Genomic DNA, 20,478 nt, shown 5'->3' with positions numbered 1-20,478 from the left:
AGGTCTGTTTTATTCCTAGCTAAAACTTTGTGTTTTAACAACTAATAATGTAAAGGAGGCAGGAGCTTTTTGTGTCACACTGAGTTCAGGTAGTAAAATATGCTTATGGCAGAGAAGGTGAAAATATTGTAGGCAGGTGACAAAAAGTTGTCTCCTATCAAAAGAAAACTCTGATTTCTAACAATTAAAAAACGGCTAAAGTTTGTTTTTTTTTCTTATGACACTTTTGAAAGAAATGCAAGAGATGCCAAAACCAATTTCTTTAAGATCATAGCGACTAATGAAAAACTAAGATACGAAGGAGGCAAAGGAAGAACTGAGAGACAGCAGGCAGAATTAATTCGAGAACACAAGCAGATGGCACAAGGACTTTATAAAAGGAATCTTAGTTTTAAAACTTTGACAACATTATGAATGGAGTTACAATTGCAAGCTGAGCATCTARAACCAGCATGAGATACAAGAATGCTTGATTAATTTGCTTCGCTTAGGAAAAGACATATTATGGCTTGTAGCTGATCTTCAGTTGCCAGCTTTGTAAAATGCATGTGTGGTAAATTCCCCATGCTAATTCAAAAACTAGAAGCACTCAGGAATGAGTCTCATGCTTAAAAAATAAGGCAGTTGATAGCTATTAAAAATAATTAGTAGCTGTTTGAAAATGAGGACAATTAGCAGACTGAGAATAGCAAGCTATTTAGAATCAAGTAGAACAATTTACATGCTCTCYGCTCATAAAATGCTAAGAATTAGGAAAAAATATTAGGGTGTTCACAAATAAATGCAACTAAGAACCAAATGCACTGTAATTGTCCTTATTTGGATAACTAGTGCAACTTGAAAGAGTCATTAAAAGCAGTAAAGAAATCTTCAAAGTCCCCACCTGTAATTTTGTAACAGAACATGCTAAGCAGAAAACAATTACAGAAGCAATAAATCAGAAGGTAGAAGTGCTGCTTCAAAGACAAAAAAAATTTCCTACTTATGCTTCCAATATTCTTTTATTTTTGTCCATTTTTTCCCTAACTACAGACAAGGCAATCTGAGAGTTTAGGATGCAATCCYATACTCATCTTTCAGCAAAGCCAATGGAGTGTTTATCTTCTACTTAAGTCGCATGGGATCATTTTTCTGCGTAAACCCTAAAAATGGTATCCACTAATCTGTGAGTACAATTAACTGTTGAGGCAATCTCAGATTTCGTCTGTAACAGGTCAGCAGAGAACTGTGTTTCTTCAGAATATTACTCATCTGATGGCGCAATATGTGGAATTAAGAGATTTTCTTGGGTGGATATTTGACATGAACAAAAGACTTGTTCTGAAAACTTACTATGGCCTACAGGTGACATTTTTAGAGTGCAGCTGGGCTTCAGCTGTACTTGTGGTTCTTGAAACAAGATGTAATTATTGGCAAGACCTGCATCTCCATGCAAATGCTGCAGGTACAATCACGAGTTTTYTTCTAAGAATTTAATCCTCTAACTAATGTTTTTCATGTTAATTTGGCAAATAGCTTAAGAGTTTAATCAACATTTGCCGAAGTCGGTGGGCAGATTCTTTGGCTACAGTGGAATGAGTGGACAGGAGCCCTGCACAGCACRCCTGAAGGTCCTGGGCTGAACAGCAGCCAGGTCGCTACTGAAAAGTCCTTTCTCATGGAGAGCAGGTATGCAGGGTGAAGGCGAGGGTTTGGTAAGCCCTCGGATTCCTCCCTCATGCGGGACAGGGCTGTGGTGTGTTCAACCATGTCTAGGAGCCAGGAATACTCCTGCATTCCTCTTTCTGGCATCGCTGCAGCAGCTGCTGTGAGTACTGCATCAGTCGGTTAGTCTGTGTGAGATGAAAGATGGCAGTAAGCAGAGTAGAGCCAGTGAGTCCTCCTAGTTGTCACTGAGTTACACAAGTTTGCTGAGCACATTGGAATAAGCTATCTTATTAGGTGGAATGAATCATTTATTYGATGTTTATAACAGTTAAGCTGTTCAGAAGCTGTTTATTTTGGAGATTTATCTCATAATTAGTTTACCTAGAGAAGATTTTCCTGGAGCTTGGTCACTGAAGCAAAACTGAYACAGTATCTCTGCACAGCAGAATGCTCCGCTTCTGGATTAGTCTGTTCTGAGCTACCATAAATGCTAGATGCTCATTAGTCTTCATTAATGCAGGGGATTCTGGCAGTTTAGAAGTGGAAAAATCTATTCAGCTCCAAAAATTTTTTAAGAAAGACAGAAAATATGGAACAATACTACAACATTTAATAAAGCATGACACTCATGCAGACATCAAGCAAAACACTCCCTGGAAACTACATGAAATGAAGGAACTAAAAAGCTGCTACTTGGAGAACAAGAAAGAAGTACTGTAAAAAATAGTATTTTTGGATGATACCAGGAAAAGAGTGAAAGAATCCAAGAACAAGAGAAAGAGAAGATGAGAAACATATGACAGTGATATTTGTACATGGAGAAGGAGAATTAAAAGCCGAGAGCTCTGGAGAGATGGCACAGAAAACACACAAAGAAACTATACCAGAAGACATGATGAAGTAGATTAAAAATTGATACAGACAAAGGCCAAAAAAATTAAGCCAAGAGGGCATCCTAGAAAGCAGAGTAGTTTGGATATAGGTTTGAAAAATGAGTTACAGAGAGATACAGAACTAAGAATGGTAAAGAAATGGTGAATGGTTAATAAAGAAGCTATTTCTTCTCATGATAAAACACTACAATATATGAAATGGGCATTACTGATGAAACAATGTGATTAGCTAAATACATTTGAAATCCATGCCAAGGACAAGACAGGAGCATAGCCATTACTTAACTTTCCTCATTTCTTCTAATTTTCCTTAAAGACTGAAATTTTCAAAGACTTGGAAATGTGTGAACACTATAAAATATGCCTTGGCGTATTACCGTGCTTGCATGTAGAAGCAAACTGRGTACTAAAAATACCAGTATATTTGTGCAAGTATTGCAGAATACTATTTTCTTGGCCACAGCTCTCAATGATTTCTCATTTAAGATACTATCTTGCCTTTTTGTCTTAGTCCCTGAAGACCTCCACTTAATATGATAGAGACCATAAACTTATAGCTTGTAGGTATAGAAGAGTGTTAGACATATAAACAAATTATTCCCCATTTATCTTAGAAGAAAGTAAGATGTGTAATTTTATATACATTTCACAAAAAGAAAAATGATCTAAGAAAAAGCTGTTTAGTATATATAYACCCTAAATAATGAACAAGACAACATTACTTGCCTGGGACAAATTAATATTATAATTTGATACTAAAACTATCTGACTTAGTCAGATGCTAAATGAAAAAGAGAAGACTTACTCTGGCCTTCTAGTTTACCTCTGTAAATCTGTTTTTCCTAAGACATGATATAAAGTAAACTCCAGATACTGATTTCAAAATTTTATACAATATGCTATATGGAATTGTCATAGGAAGAGTAATATTTTGGGAACATAATTTTACTGAAACAGAAAATTGTACATGTGAATTGAGGTATTTGGTCTTTTTAGAATAACTTTCTTTTATTTTCTACAACATAAACCTATGGTTGATTCTAATTTCATAGATTTTTCTGACGGGGTTCTTTTCCTTGTAGATATAAAGCAAGTTTTTGGTGTTGTTTACCATTCTCATTGCTATAGTTCATCAGCATGCCACAAAAGACAGTCAAGAGCTTCTCACTGGCTGGATCTGTTTTACTGCACAGTGACCTTATATGGTCTACTACAATATGTGCACCACCTGCATGGTCAACTGCGTTCCTGCCCTCATCTGTAAAACAAAGAGTTACATTTAAAAAAAATGAAACCAAAACCCCACCATAGAGTCCCGAAAATAACAGTAATCATACGAAACGAAGTTTTTAAGCAGAGTGCAGTCGTTCCTCCAGTGCTGTCAAATTCATCTACAGGGACGCTTGAGGGCCAGATTTAAGTGTGCCACAGCTAGGAAAGTGAAACCACCTACAACAGAAGGGATTAACCATCTGGCACTAACACCTTTTAAAGAAGTCCAGTGTTTGAGGCAGCGCCACTGGAGTGGGTAAATTCAATAATGTCTGCATGTATGCTGGATTTTGCTAGAGAAAAGTTCCAAGGAGTTACAAAACCTAGTGCATCCCTTGTGGAGCGAGTAAATTATTCTTGCCATTACGCAGATTGAGAAATAGAAACATAGAGAATAAAAAAACTTGCTCAGGTTATTTAATGGTCTGGGGCATAAAACAGACAAGGCAGATGGAGTTATTAGTTCCCAGTCAAAAACTCTGTTCATGCACTCACTCTACCACATGTCATGTTCTCTGTACTTCTATACCTGAAATTTAATAGCACTATTGGATTGTTTTTATGAGACTAAAAGGAAAATTCACTCTGCATCTATAAAAGACTACAATGCTCTGAGGTTTCGTAAATAACATACCATAATCTCTGTATGAAACTTGTTCTGTACAACAAATCAGATTTTGAAAGATCAATGTATGAAAAAAGGAAAAGATTGCCTTCTATTTTAGTAATTAATAAATTGCCCGCTTCCTTTCCCAGCGGGCAATCAGCGGTAGAAAACAGTCAATAACCTAAATTCCATGGCTTTCAAAAAGCGATGTCCAAATGAGCTACCATTGGAATTAACGGGAAAATCTGTATGAAAATAAAATCTTGGCGGAAACCATAAAATGAAAAGTTTTTTGAAACAAAAAAGTGTGTGTGTGTGTGTATACACACACACACACACGCTCATAGATATGTATTTCCCGTCCCCCCCTCACAGTTTCTTAATGGCCCTATAGCAGATGTCCTCCTCTCTGTTATTCAGCACTCTTGTTATCACCTGCCTTTCAACCCCCTGGTTGTGCCTGGAAATGAAGCTATTGAGTTTTTCCTCATTCTACAATGTTTTCAAGATGAAACCCAAGGCTGTCCACATTTATAATATGATCTTCCATTAGAAAGTGTTCCAAACCTCTGCAAAAAGAAGTTTCTAAATCTTCCAGTTCTTTTTAATACTATTTATATGTGGTTTTGGACTTCAGGTTGTTTGCTGAGTGGAGCTGGAGGAAGAAGGGAAATTCTTGGCTGATTTTAACTTTTGAATTTATTACTACAGTAATAAATGTTTTGCTGAATAACAGTAAAACTGGATATGCCACAGAGGAAGAAAATCACGATTGCTGTGACCATCTCCATCTCTGCCAGAGGACTGTGGTTCATCCCAGGTATGTATACACTCTTCTTAAAAATTAGAAATAGAAATTTGTTTACAATCAAACATTTAAGATTAGAGTCTGTCAAGGAAGGAGTGTAAAAGAGGGGGAAATATAAAAGAAATAAACATCCCAGATCCCTGATACAATGGCAAATGTAGATATAATGCTGAAATTGAAGAAAGCCCTACTGAATAAAGTGAGACGATATGGTCAGTTGTTAAGAGTCCAAGATTCAGTGCTTATGTCCACCAAATGAGCAGAGAGGGGGAAAAAAAACCCCAAAAAACAAACAAACTTGGCTGCAGTATTCATGCATACTGTGTTATGTATCCTCTTCTTTAGACAGTATCTTTTTGATTACAAAACAGTTATACAAAATTTTTGATATTGTGTTTTTATGAGTCAAAACAAGTATGCAAAATGAAATRGAATCATTTTGCTTCTGGATCAGATAGCTGGAATATAGTTCTCAAATTGGTATAATGCAACTGAATTTGACAAACTAAAGCCATTATGAAAACTAAGCTTTTAGATAAGAACCGATGTCAAGTTTGTTTCTATGTCTTGGCATGAAAATGCATATAAAACATGTAAGCACAGAAAAATATTAAGTAGGGTGAAGGTTTGGAAGTGAGGGGTTAAAAAGGACAAAACACAGTTATAAGCCAAGTTCCTTACCTGGATGGAATTTGGCACAACTCCACCGCAAAGAAGCGTGTGACACTACCTTAGAACAAACGAAGATTCAACCTCATACACCCCTTTTTTTGCCATTTTCTCTCTAGTTTGTCAAAGTAGTTATATGCCAAAGGTTGCTACAGTCTGGTAGTCTCTGACTTCAAACACGTGCTACAATAGTTGCCCACGTGGTACTTTTGTTGGGTGGATAGATAATCAGCTTCCACTGCACAGACAGCGAAACGGAGGCAGAAAGGTTCAGAAACAAATCTCTTTCAAATAAATGGTCTGTCCATTCAGTGTGCTCAAAACGCAGGGTAAAATGAATTTTAGGATCCCTCCCAGGTGGCTGGCAGGTTATAAGGGCCCGACTTTGACATGACTGCACAGGCTGGTACATTCAAGTAGTATGGATGCAACGTTTGTTGCTYCACCTCCTTCACACGTTAGAGCTCGCTCACTCTCTGTAGCTGCTTCACTGTCCTAAGGAGCTCAGTGGAGAATAGGCCCATCCTGGAGCTATAATTAGGATCTCCTGCTACYGCTCTCTCATACCCAAGAGGATTAACTCAGCTAATTCGCAGAGGGCCACAAAGAATCATGCACTAGGTGTAGGTGGACATTTCTGAAGTCCCTGACTACTGGCTCTGAGCTCAGACTACATCCCATTGCATCCCCAAGCAAAAAGTGTATTTCTGACTCAGAATGCTACGTGTACTTATTACAGATCCACTTCTTCCTGCTCTGTCGCTAAGAAACAGATTTTGCACACAAGAATACTCACTGAACTCCAAATCATTTAAACAAGACTGCAGCATGCTGCCATGTCTTGCTCTCAAGCCAGCCATTACCTTGCAGTTCAGCAGTTCTATGAACTCTCACACTTAAAGTGCTTCCAGTCTCCCAGAAGCTATGTGGAAGTTTCTTCTGGTGACCTTTTTTTTTTTTTTTTTTTTTTTAAAAAGAAACATTTGCTATTCCTATGAGATCAAGGATTGAAGAGTTTAATGACAGCATTCACATTTATTCTTAAAAATGCCTCACTATAGCTGTTGTATTACTTTCTAAGTGCATGTAGCTCTGTTTAAAGATACCAGAATGATGATAACCCAAGAGACCCAAGAGTTTCCTTTTTTCTTTCCACCAAAGAAATGTATAGTAAGACCCTACTACAGAATAAGTTACTACTTCTGCCATGTTCTTCAGCCCAACCTGGTAGGACCATCACTAAGAATTAGTGTAGTCTCTTTTTCTATCCCGAACTGCTCACAGGTTTTTTATGTAGCATTGGGTTTTAATAGATTATCAAATTACTGTTTAAAATTTAGAGTTTAAGCTCTGTAAATCTAAATGCTATTTAAAGAAGCAGATGCGTATATCTCTCACTGATTGGGACAAAAATATTTCTTACTCATTTCCTGTTAWGTCTAAAGAGCTGTGACCTCGGAGACAAAAAGCAGCTCAGTTTCAACTGTTCTGAAACACTCTTTCTTACCAAACTTTTAATGAAGTTTTAAAACACAGAGATCTAGTTCTTTCATTATTCCAAACTTTTCTCTCTATCACCTTTAATATTCGAAGTACAATTTAGAAGCAAGTCATTTGAACTTCTAAAATGATCCTGCTCTTGCAAGGATAAACAGAGTTACTCAAGTATGTATATGATAAGTAAACCCACAGACTGGTAAAATTAGGTACATTTCTAAGACTCAGATGATGATGATAGCTAGCTAATAATCTATTTTCTAAGCAAAAGCACAGCAAAATATGTGCGCTATAGTGATGTAATGAGCAGTTGTGTGATTGAAAGCTTGTCCATTTTTCCTTACAGAATAAGATATGAATTCTCCGTATCACCTTTGCATCTCATATATCACGATGGCCACAGTGCTACTGCTGTCTAAACAGTTCTTTCCTAAAACTTTATTTCCCTATTTCCATTCTGAAATGTGAAATTTATATCTCACAATGCAATCTGATATGTAATTATATTTCTCAGTAGGGGTCCTGTATCAGTTTGCAGACTCCAAATGTAGAAAATAGATTTAACCTTTAAAAAGCACTAGAAAGCATAAGTTACCACATTATTTTAATGTTTATCATACAAGTAGGCTTCAAAAATACATCTCTGTTTCTTAGATAATCATTTGATGGCATCTCTTAAAAGTGATTTTTTCCCTTCAAATTTCAAGATTTATACTTTGGAATATTCTGTTTTTCACTGTCTTGCAATTGGAAACCTGACTCCTCTTATCTCCAGTGCATGCCCTACAAAAGTGTATTAGTATTAGTAGTCACATTGGTTTAAATGGGACAGCTTAGTGAGGGAATGAATGATTTATATAATACAGGTCCCTGATTTGCATAAAACAAGCTGCTAAGAGAGCAGCTTTTGGTGACATAAGATTTTTTAATGTTTAAAATAAAAGGTGTATTTTTTTATGCTCTGCATTTGGTCATAATGATCAGATCGTTTAAATGACATACTGTGCGTTTACTTGAAATACTTCATCTTTTATTGCTTTTAGCTCCAATTCTGCATTCTTTGCAACCAAAATATTGATTGAGTACTTAAAAGGTACTTACGAGTACCTTTTTTGGATCTAATTTGTAGGAGTCCCAAGAAGTAAGACTTCTTTCTATATGTGCCATTTTTATTTTTCGCGTTTATTTTTTTTATTAGGATATATTTGCCTGATTTTTGATGATTGAGGCATTCATCTGCTCCCATGCTTATTCCTCACCTGGAGTCATAATCTTCTGTGACATCAAGCTGGCTACTGCAGAGGTAATTACGGTAGGACATACAGCAAATTATATATAAGGGGAAAAAGGCAGGAGCAGCACTCCAAAGGAAGAAAGATCTCACTTTACATGTTCTTCTGTTCTCTTTTAATTAAGAAAATAGGAAGACAAAAATGCTCAGAAAACACTTAAATTTTCTGGGCAAACTGTTAGCTGGTGAAAACTGTGTTATCTGTATAGATACCATTTATATTAACGGGGGTTTACTCCCACTTTTTTCTATGTGGAGACTGTAAAGATTAAACTCTAATGCAATGCTGCCATTCTGTTTTAATAGCTGATCCTACTTTATAGCCTGCTTTTAAATCATTGGATTCTGGACTCTTGTCAATTCTTTTGGCTGCAAAACTACAGGCTACATCCTTGTAACAGAACACAAAGCAGCTTTATACTATTTTTATTTTTTCAAAAAAGCTAAGTTTCACGCATTTACATTTTGCTGTTATTAAAATTTGCTGCTTTTTCCTTGTCTTTTGTGTACTGGTTTATGAGGGATAGATAGTGTATAGCAACACTGTATTTCCAGACTCATCTTTTAATGATCGGAAAGATAACTTTGGGGATAGCTCTAGTCTTGTATTAAATCTTGTATCTTGTATTAAATTTCCTTTCTCTTTATTTAATTCCTTTGGGAATTACAAAAATTTAATTACCAGAAATACAGTTTGGTTCTATTTGCTCCTTGATTAAAATCAATTAGTAGAGTTTTAACATTTTTGCTTTATGAATAAAAAATCGTCTTGATTAGTTGGATTTGCTTCAGAGAGAAATACAACATTCTTATAATGGTTTCATCTTAAATTACTGACAACTACCTTAGCCCTAACGCCACCTTCATTTAGGGTATTCCCTCAGAAGTTACTCTTTGAGAAATGACTGCTAGAAATTTAGTATGTAAACAGTAAACCACAAATACAAACAGAAAGCATCGACCTTTTTGGATAAAACTGTTGTCAAAGTATTTGCTGGCTATTGCTAAGAGAGGCAGCAGGAGACTGGCCTGGGCTCTACTACCAGGCGCTCAAAGCACTTTGAGAAACCTGGGCAGTTTTGGCACCGCACTGGCAGGTGAGAGATGGAAACTCTACTAACACCACTTCTTTGCAGAGGTTCAATACCTCTTATATAACAGCTTTATTATAATAAACATCATTTTAAAATTTTGTATCCAAATGCAAATTTAGGTATATTTTTAGTAGACTTCCTCTGCTATATTCAACATGTAGAACATAGGGTATCAGTGCTAATAAAACCAGACCTTTTAGGAGCATTGAGAGAATTTCTTTTGCTCAGAGTCAGGAGTTAGCCTCAACATTTGAGGGGACAGACAAACCTGCTGATACTACCCTGTCCTTAATGTTATGCTTAGGTAACACTTGAGAACAAGCCAGATTCAAATCCACAGTTTAATTCCAATAAAAATTTGCTAACTTCTGTCATATGCCTCTTCTGTCAGATAGATACAAAATCGTGCGTTTCTGATACCAAACAAAAGAAGAGTGGTGAGTTTACTGCCCAAGACTCTTCAGTACTGCACTTGCAGTCAAATTCCACTAATGGGCAGAACTTTTCAAATAAAAATGAACCATTATTTTTTCCAGCAACAAGACATATGTTACTGCTAGTCAGTGTATTGGCAGGTGATCTGTTCCAAATTCTGAGGGGACTTTAGTTTTAAAGTGTAGTTATTCTTTATACATAATATCCACTACTGAATTCTGTTTAAAAGCAAAGGAACTGTGCAATACAGAAAAGTTATATTAGGTGCTCAGAAGGCAAGCAAACGTCCTCGAAGTTGAACGTAACACTTGTCTCTGTCTTCCTTTACCACGTGTAACATGATTACAGCAGATTTTTCAGTTGATTTTATGTCTCCATGCAGCTCCAGAGTAATTTCATTGCAGTCAAACAAATTACTCTAGGTTTTTGGGACCATAAGTCAGAACTGAAGCCAGCCCATTCTTTTTACTTCATACAGTATAAAATAAATCATGGCATCCAATTGCACAATAAAACATCAGGCGCTTTTTCCACCATGTCAGATATGCTTTTATAGCATGCCATACTATCACCACAATAAATGTGCACACATCAATTAACTTAGGATTCTTACTCCCAGGCCTTCAGTGCAACGTTGTCTCTCAGTTTCAACCTGCTGAAGAACAAGGGTGTGAATTGAGCATGGCCTAGTCACAGACTGGTGCAGGGTGCTGGTGAAAGGAGCTTTGCAAGAGGCTTAGCATTGCCTGGCACTGTGAGACAGCAGCGCTGATAGCAGAAGCTCTGAGGAGAAGGGGAATGAGCAAAYTGTGTCCTGGGTAAGGCTCTCCACCAAAGCAGCTGGAGAAGCAGTTGCAGATAGTGTGTGATCCATGGTGGTTCTGAATTGGTTGGGAGAAACCTAAGAAGCAATCCCCCCACCCCACTCCAAAAAACGTAACGCGGAGACGATTGTTTTAGGCTTTTGGGATGAAAGAAGAATATTTAAGTGACAAAGTAACAACTGGCCCAGGGAACTGGGAGGCTGTGGAGAGTCTTAGGCTAGCCAGTGCTATGCTTGTCGCAAAGCATGACACCTGGGGTAGCGACCTGATCTTCTAAAGCAACTCCAGCGAGCAGCATGCGCAGAGGAACCGACTAGTATCAGGTTCCTGCATCTGAATGCAGGATGTAGCTGGAGAAAGACTAACAAAGTGTTTTGTTTTAGGAAACCTTCTACCTTCTTAGCAGAAGACAACCCACTGTTTTGATTGAAGGGCAACGTGTAATGCACTACAACCTCAGAAGAGCCCACTATCAAGAGGCAAGATACTGAGATGTGGTCGATTAATCAACTGGACCCTGTCTCAGGTAAGTGACCCCTTTTCAGGGAGATGCCAAATGTGGCTGCAGGGGAGGTATCCAGGGGATCTGCCCTGACTCCTCAGGCCTTTCTGCTGGCTGGACAAATAGCCAGGCACAGCATCGTCTCAGTATCAAAGGGGTTCAAAGACCAACTTTGTTCATATATATTGACACCGCACGTGACAGGAATACAACTTTGTTATTGCTAACCTTAATGATCTTGTTTTACCATGCTGCATCCAGTCACTGTCTTTTCTCAAATACTCAGGCTGCAATTTCTTCTGGTGGGCACCATCTCCTCAGCTGAAAGGTTTTTTACAGTAATACAATGAACAGCTGCATGTGACGTTGCAAAATTCCAAACAGGTAGATCTGGGCGCAAGAGAATTACCTTCTACATCATTATTTAAGAAGCTCTGATTCTATAATTAGACTGTGTTAAAACAAAAAGAAAAAAGGAGGGCAATGATGGTGGCAAGCGCAACAAGCTCTTACTTCCCACACAAATAAGCAATGCTTAGCAAAGATACTAACAGATTATTTCTTCTYTCTGTTTTCCATGGCAATTTGGATGATGATTTCTATCACTGCAAATTTACTGATAGTTGGTATCTAATCATATAATGCCTACTTTTCTAAATTAAGTAAAATAAGCTAGATACTTTGGCCGTATCTAGACATGCAACTAACAAGCTTTGTTTTCTGAGCTGCTTGAAGCCAGCAGGTGAGAAAGTGCAGTTGTCAATAAATCTGAACAATTTCAAATATCTTAAAAGGCAGTGTCAACAGACAGAAAAAGGAAGGCGGAATTGGAATGGAGTGAGTGGCTTACATATCTTGTTTTCTTCATTTATGGATAAATGAAATTCTAAAAAATTTTCTTCCTCATCAGAACTTTTTTTTTTTTTTTTTAGTGCTTATAAATCCTCAGGGAATTCCAAGTTTTTGCCTTTCCTATTTTGTTTGAATTAGGAGGAAATACCTGAGTCCTTAACCAAAATTTGAATTCTTGCTTTTAGGGTGGCAGCAAGATCTAGTGAATAAATGAGGTTGCGATTCAGGATTTCTTTTTTGAGTCTGCTCATGGCTGCCTTTAAGACCTTAGAAARGCTTTCAATCTCTTATCTTTTTTTGTTTTGGTTGTAAAGTAAGCAGGTGTCTCTGACCCTCCTGTTGTAATATGAGTGCTAGATGAACTTTGTGAATGAAATGCTGGGGAAAAGAAAGTAAGGAATCAGAAAAAAAATAGGCTTCCTTTCTCAGTTAGATTTTATTTTCTGGATACCTGTACTGACTGAAGTTTGTATTATTTCTACTTATTCAAATATTCTTCCTGGAAAAAGAAAAAAGAAGAGAAAACAATGTGTGCGTTGCAAAAAATAAGTAGTACCCTTCATGCCTACTTTCCTCTAAAATAAAAAACAAAAACTCAGGCTTCATACTTTAAAGAAGTATAAAAGTTGAAAATCTATAGGGATTTGGATTTTTTTTTTAAGTCTTTTTCCCATATAGGCTGCTATTAAGTTTTGGCTTAAGTCACAAGACTTTTGTCTCTTGTATCAGTAGGGCCAATATTTAGAATGTAGAACTTCAGAAAAATAAATCTTAAAAGGCCTGGGAATGAGCAATTCAGGTTTTTCATATCACCGCCTTGAATGGCTCCTTCTGATGCTCCAGGAAGATTCCTTCATCATTCAAAATCTGTTTTGGCTAGCTATAAAATGAGTAAATTAGAACAACAGTGTTTAACAGCTTCCTAAGCACTCATCACTTGAGTGCTAAATATTACTATGAAAATGTGTGTTGGCATGTGTATGCTCAATTTCCAGCTGATGCAATACTTGCACTGCAGATGCTTGGAAAAAACCCTGCACTATCAAGGACTCTTAACTCAGAAATGCCATAGTCTTCTAAAATGCAGACACACCTTAGAGAGGACAGATCTAAAAGTAATGCAATATTACTGTACAATACAAACTCAAATTTTAATTCTCTCTAATCTGTTCCAAATAATCAGTTTTCAAGTAATAACTTAAAATCTCTTGTCTCAATTTCATGATATTGCTTAGAAAACAGCTTAATAGGTGGTATTTGCATTTGGTTCCTACCAGAACAATGAAAAGCAGAAGATTACCACTAGATGCTGCTGGGCTGCATGAATCAAGGTGACCTTCATAAAAATGATTAGCCAGTAGTCTGCCATTATCAACACCAGTTGTGTTCTTAGGATTCTGCTGATTTTCCATATGGTACTGAGAAAGGTTTTACCATTTTTTGAAGAAAAATGAACTTGATGTCTGTTTCCAATATGTTTAGTTTTTAAGAATCTGTTTCTTTGCTTTAGATCCTGAAATTAATCTTATCTCCTAAGAGTGAGGAAATGTACGTAACTGTACATGTGAGTAATTTTTTAATTTAATACTTAGTCTTTCTCTTGCAAGAGAATTTGTAGCATGTGTAAGATCTTTTTTAACAAGAAGTGGTATAATGTTCATGGTCTGGCGTAAAGGATGGGGTCAACAGAGATTTGGTTCTATATTAATGCCACTTATCTGAAATTCAGTGAGAAGTCTTGCTGTCAATGCCATGAGACTAGGTAGTGAAAAAAAAGAAACATATGGCTTGGGAAATGGAAAAAAAAGATCCAGTAAATTTCCTATTAAAAAAACATAGATAAGCAGCTATCAGACATGAGCCTTTACAGAACAAGCTGGTGGTTTTTAGTTTCTTTTCTATCCTACAGCTGTTTATATATAATGAGGAATGGTTGTGAGAACATGTACTCATGTACCAATTCTGGAGGTTGAAGAAACAAAGTACTGGACTGGCATAAACAACAATCGCTCTGAAATTCCCTGGTGAAATCTCTAAGCACCACCATTAATATGACTATTACAGAAGGGCAGAATGGGAAAATTTTCATTCCTCATACAAGGAATGAAGATGTTATTTCATTTTGATAGCTTTCAGAATATATGAATGTTCTAAACAGCTAGAAGGAATTATTTTATGATGTGTAAGAGTCTAATCTAATAGTGGAATGACTCTCTCTCATCTGGATGGCTACTGAATCAGGCTCTAAATATTCCAGCCTTTCACCTCCTACAGTAGCKTCTACAATGTGCTCAATGCTGTCTAAAAATATAGGAAAATAATCTTATCGCACAATCAACTAAAAATTGAAGATGTGCATCAAACTAAAGGTGAAAAGATCACTGAGCTTAAAACAGTGTGTGCATCGCTAATTTGGTGATAAAAAATATTATGAGGGCGTTTCCTGCAAAGGAAATTCTACTACTTTATATAACATCATTTTTAATGAAAACTAATGACTAAGAATTGTCTGATTGGCCTGATTGTTCATCTGCATAAACTGCATTGCTGTGGGGGGTCTCAGAGCAGAGCAGAGAACTAGCTGTGGTCAGGTTTTGTGCTTCTCTTGCGTGGGTCTTGCTAGGAGGCAGGCCCAACAGGAAAACTGGGGTCAGCCTCTCTGTCCCCAGGCATTCAATGTGACCTTGTTCACGTCACCGGAGATCTGGTGGGAAAGAAGTCAGCAGAGCCATCAGGCTGTTTGTGAAATGTTCATAACCTGCAATCTGGATACTCTCTGTTCTTCAACTTCACACGCTGGCTGCCAGAGCTGATGGGGACCAGTCAGTTTCAAGCTTTAGCTACAGCTGAATTAACCATGCTGCTCTCACTTAAGACATTGCTTTTTGTAGCAAGAACCATGTTATGTTAAGTATAACCCTTCCTGACCAATGGAGATGAGATCTAAATGTTGCAATTGGAAGCAAGATTCAGGGGAAATTAGAAAAAAAATGGAGGTATGCCCAATACATCTGTAACAAGACACCAGCCATAAACAAACTTCCTGAAGAAGCAGCACTGGGCAGGATGACCTGGGGTTTGGGGAAGAAGGGCAGTAGAAAGGTAGCTATGATTTGATTCATGGAGAAAGACTTGCAAAGACTGGACAAGCTAGAAAGATAGATTTCATGGTCTGACCGGACAATGTCTAGGAATTTAGCTTTTATGAGATGCTGAGAAGTAACCGGCAGTTAAAAGAAATGAGTGGGTTGGGATCTTTGCATCTAGGAATATAGATCAGACAAAAGTCTATCCCCAGTGAGGCTATTAATRGAATCTATTGTCTGGGGATATGAAAGTATGAGTGAGTATGTTCTGTACAGGCTGCGCCATGTACTGTACAGCGCACAGTACAGTACACAGCTACAGCGGGGGAGAAAGCGAGACATCACGTCGCTCTTCATTTCTTCGCTTCATGCTTTCTGCTTAGACTACAATCTGGGGGATGAGTTATATGTTGTATTACTAGGTAAAGCATGAGGAACATCTACAGGCTGTACAGAAACACATACGGTAATGCAACTGTTCTTAAATTGTAGGGCAGCACTGCATTTGCATACTGTGATTAGTTAACTAACAAGACTTAAAATCTTTTTGGTTGCCTCAATTGTTCTTTCATTTCTGCATATATGAGGGAGGCTGGGACTCTAGAAACCTTGTCAGTACTAACAAAGCTTCCTTCTACTCTGCTTTGCAATTATACCTGCTTGTATTCTTGATGTTCAGAGACACATATAAAACAGCTCTCTTCACAACACAAGAAATACTTTTTAAAGATACTCTCAAAGCTACTGGGGATAAATTTTTCCTCTTCATCTCTTTTAAAAAATTTATTTAATCTTGTGTATTTTCTTCCTTGCTCAAACAGGTGATTCAGCATTATTCCAGGGGCCTAGCACTGAGGAGCACCCAGGCAGTAACACTGTGCATCTGCACCTCAAACTTAATGGAGAAAATCTGTCAGTAAGTCAAGAGGTTTCTATTTAATGTTTTCTGTACGGAGATGAATCTGTTCAATAAGGTCCCTGGCCAGCAAGTGTATAATTTCTTTTTCCTTGTTGAAGGGTACTGAAACTCTGCCAGAATTGGGGCTTGGCAATGAATTAGCTTTTCCAGAGCAGTGTTCCAGAAGTTGTTCCTCCTGAACACACATGGAAATGGCCTTGCTTCACACAGCAACTTTGGGATCTGTGAACTCTGAGAAATTGGTGCTGTTTTCTTTTAATCAAAACTAAAAGATTGGCTGAATCATTCTCCTCTGCAAGGCTATCTTCTGTGGGCCTTCCCTGTAGTAAGAACCACTTGCCCCACAGATTTTGTAAACTGTGCTAAATGAAGGTTGGTTTTTAAGTGATGAAAATTTCATTAATGTCCTGTGCTATGCAGACTTCCCTCTAAAATACACAGATGAAATACACGATGATTAAGGCTTTCAATAAATAGAAATGTTGCTATGAACTATTCAATGTGGGCTTGATTTCATATTGTTAGCCTAACAATGATTTAGGAAGTCTTACAGAACTTCTTCACAACTGTGTGGTATACTTGTATGGAAAGYAGAACTGAAAAACCATTCCTGTATATGCTAAAATAGTTACTGAAGTATTTCAAGTTTCTATATAATTGCCAATTATCAAAAAGGTAACAGTTGCCTTTATCGCAATTAAAAAGGAAAAGCTTATCTATCATAACAGCACTTGTGCTAATAACAAAAATATTGGCCTCCACATTCTGTCCTTGGTACCCTTCAAAATTCTTTGTTAGGGGAAAAAATAATTTCTATAAAAGTAAAGAATAGTCATAAATGAAATTATAATAAACGTTACAGTAATAAGCATTTTTTAATGTATTTGTCCTTACATAATATCCTAGGATAGGATATATAGCCGCAGAACTATTACATGTTAAGGTAACATACAAAATAAAGCATGACAGGATGCATATGGCAAATAACCACTATAAATAGCCTTTCCCACTTACATTTAAGATGCTAATCTTGATTTATGTGACTTTTTCATAGAATCAGTAAGGTCGGAAGGGGCCTCTGGAGATCATCTAGTCCAACCTTCCTGCTCAGCAGGGTCACCTAGAGCATGTTAAGACAGGGTTGCRTCCAGGCGGGCCTTGAAGATCTCCAGAGAAGGAGACTCCACAGCCTCTCTGGGCAACCTGGTCCAGGGCTCCGTCACTCTCACAGGGAAGAAATTCCCCCTCACGGTCAGGCAGAACTGCCTGTGCTTCAGTTTCTGCCCATTGCCTCTAGTCCTGTCACACGGGACAACTGACAAGAGTTTGGCCCTGTCCCCCTGACACCCTCCCTTCAGGTACTTGYACACATGGRTAAGATCCCCCCTCAGGCTTCTCTTCCCCAGGCTGAAGAGGCCCAGCTCTCGCAGCCGTTCCCCAYAGGGCAGGTGCCTTTTATAACACTTCATTTATCCAGATACACAGGGTGTACAATGACTGTCCTCCTATAGGGCTGCAGCAACATTTGRTATACAAAACATATCACTATCTACTGTAAATCTTACCAGTGCCAATTTTGTTCCAAAAAATGGCAACACAAAGCAGATAATACAGCTTCTCTGTGCTGTATAAATCCCGCGCTGTAAAAGCTAGCAGCAGTTCACAGTATCTGATACTATAAGACCATTTTTGTATGTCTTGATTATATTTCATGCAGAAATGTGAGTTAAACAAGAATGACATGAATAATTATGTATGTTTTACTCATCAACCAGTGCCACCTGGGAGTGAGCTTTATATCATATATGACCCTGAAATAAAACTTAGTAAATAGATCATGTTATTGAAAGCTCAACAGCTTCTTCCTGAAGTTTCCATGGGAAAGCAGGTGTTCAGCTGATTGGTCACCTTAAAGAAAATCCTAAACAAAAAGATTAAATATTATCATCTTCAAGCAGTAGCTTTCTGTAAATGCAAATACCAGCACGGAAATCTGCTTAACTTCCCTGAGGTAAGACACGGTAATTTAGAAACAACATAAAAAGTAAATTTCCAAACTAGCATGAAAATAGTAGTAAGGAAGAAGGCTGCTAATAATTCAGTCTCTTGCACAGATGGTATTCAGAACAGCAGAACTTGTAGTAAATGTGACACATACTACAATGAAAAATTCTTGCCATGTGAAATAAGGCACAAGATCTCAAGATAATAAGATGCTTTCACAATTTCATCTCACTTCCCATCTGCAGACATCCATGACCTTCTTATTATTTATAAAGACATTCCTGGTGCCTCTGCTTCAGTATGCATTTATCGTGCACCATTTTTTATCAAAACATTTAAAATAAGGAATAATGAGGCTGCATTTTCAAAATACTGCAACCACTGGTTTGTTTTTTGCAAGTCATATATCTGTGCATGTAACCTGCACAAGAAGTCACAAATGCATTTCAATTCACTGATGCTTGGCAATACAAAATTTTTTGTGCTCATAAAAATTAAAAAACCTTACCAAACCCCCCAAAATAACCCCTGACCACCAAACATACCAATATAAAATCTTGGTGCCATTTAAGAATGCTAAGAATCAGCAACATAGCTTAGGCATCACTTCCAGCCACATACRTACTTTGCACAGCTTTAAGACTGTTAAGATGCGAATATTCCCTTCTGATTCTCTCCATGCTACTATCGTTTGAAGATAATTGGCCATTTAGGTCTTTAATTGTGTATGTAGCACCTGCTCTTTGAAAACCTAGCTCAGTATGTTTAAAAACCCACAAAGAAAACCACAAATCTTTTGCATTATGTCCAGTTGTATCCTGATATTGAAATAATTTTTTAAATCTTTCTCTCATAGAAGCATAATACAAGTGTGACATAAAATTGCCCCATAAAATCAGAACAATCAAGTGTGATAAATAAAAACCAAGAAAAAATGAAAATGACCCTCAGTATACAATGTACAGACCACTGCAACATTCCCCTCCCTCATAACAGACCATCTACAGACTATGGTATATCTCAACACTCACGGCTGTCGTAGCATATATTGCCCAGGGCACGTCCTGTCTGAAGCAATACTTCCTGATCTTTGCAGTTTAGGAGCTGCACCAAAGGAGGGATCAACCCGGCATCCACACACGGGTTCCGCATAAATTCTGCAAATAATGAAATATCTATTAAAGAAAGTCTGCCATTTTCAGTTTTATCCATTTGAGTTATGCTGGCATTGCAACTGGGCCCTTTGTGAGATTAAACGTACGAACAGACAAACAATGTAAATTCTCACGCAAGTTCCTAGTGAAGATGCCTAAATTCAGGATTCTGGCTTAAGTTCTTTCTATTATTCATTAATTTAGAAGGAATTATGAGTATTTAATTGACTTCCATGGAAACTAATTTAACACAGCTCAGATTAAGCATGTTTTGAGTATTATAAAGAGATGCTGAGAAGAACACTATACTTGCAACATTTTTCTCCACCCTTACAAATTAAACAAATTAAGCTACTGACTTACACAAGAGCTGATTTAAAACTAATAGTCATATGCCAAAATGAGCATCCCTTCACCTAATAAATAGAAATGTAAGCCAACATTCAAAAGCTTCTGTTTTTTTAAAAAAATAAAAGGAATTAAAGCTGAGTAACAGGCTCTTTATTTGGAGGATAAGGAAAGGAAAAATGAAGAGACGGAATGGGAAATACGAAAGAAGCCATGTGAGCCCAAAGGCCAGGCCTTTCTCTACAGAGTAACAGATCCCCACCATGCGAGGAAAGCGAGAGGACCCATCCACCAAGAGGCTCTCTGGCTTTCTATTCTTCCTTCTGCTATATCTCCTGGTGATGGGGTATTATTCACACCAATGCAAGTCATAGATCCAGAGTTGTGCTGGTGTCAGAGAGTTAAGAACTGGTCACCAGCAGGAGCTATAGCTTAGGCTGCCTTCTTACACTAGGAACGCACCCTCCAGGCATGCTGCTGCTCATTTTGGAAGGGAAGCTCTAGAAAGGCAAGCACCTGATACACTAACAGTGTTACTTAACAGTTTATTAGGCAGCACCCTTTGGTGATACAGCA

General features: G+C 37.6%; 1 protein-coding gene across 4 annotated transcripts in view; it reads right to left on the bottom strand.

The window, feature by feature from the left end:
* The window catches only part of RAP1GDS1 (Rap1 GTPase-GDP dissociation stimulator 1), a 104,623-nt gene that overhangs the window by 23,614 nt on the left and 60,531 nt on the right, over positions 1-20,478 (bottom strand). For 3 of the 4 annotated variants that reach the window (XM_085325635.1, XM_085325636.1, XM_085325639.1), the window contains 2 exons: positions 19,432-19,557; positions 3,652-3,798 (listed from right to left, as the gene is read on the bottom strand). In XM_085325635.1, coding sequence (XP_085181761.1) covers positions 3,652-3,798; positions 19,432-19,557 — 273 coding nt within the window. The remainder of the gene's footprint in view (positions 1-3,651; positions 3,799-19,431; positions 19,558-20,478) is intronic. The other variant, XM_085325638.1, reaches the window with a different exon arrangement.

This window comes from Rhea americana, unplaced genomic scaffold (genome assembly GCF_003343005.1).
Source record: "Rhea americana isolate MKP2758 unplaced genomic scaffold, rheAme1 scaffold_99, whole genome shotgun sequence".
Classification (NCBI taxonomy): domain Eukaryota; kingdom Metazoa; phylum Chordata; class Aves; order Rheiformes; family Rheidae; genus Rhea; species Rhea americana.
The sequence above is the reverse complement of the archived record's forward strand: the minus strand, read 5'-3'. Positions and strand labels throughout refer to the sequence as shown.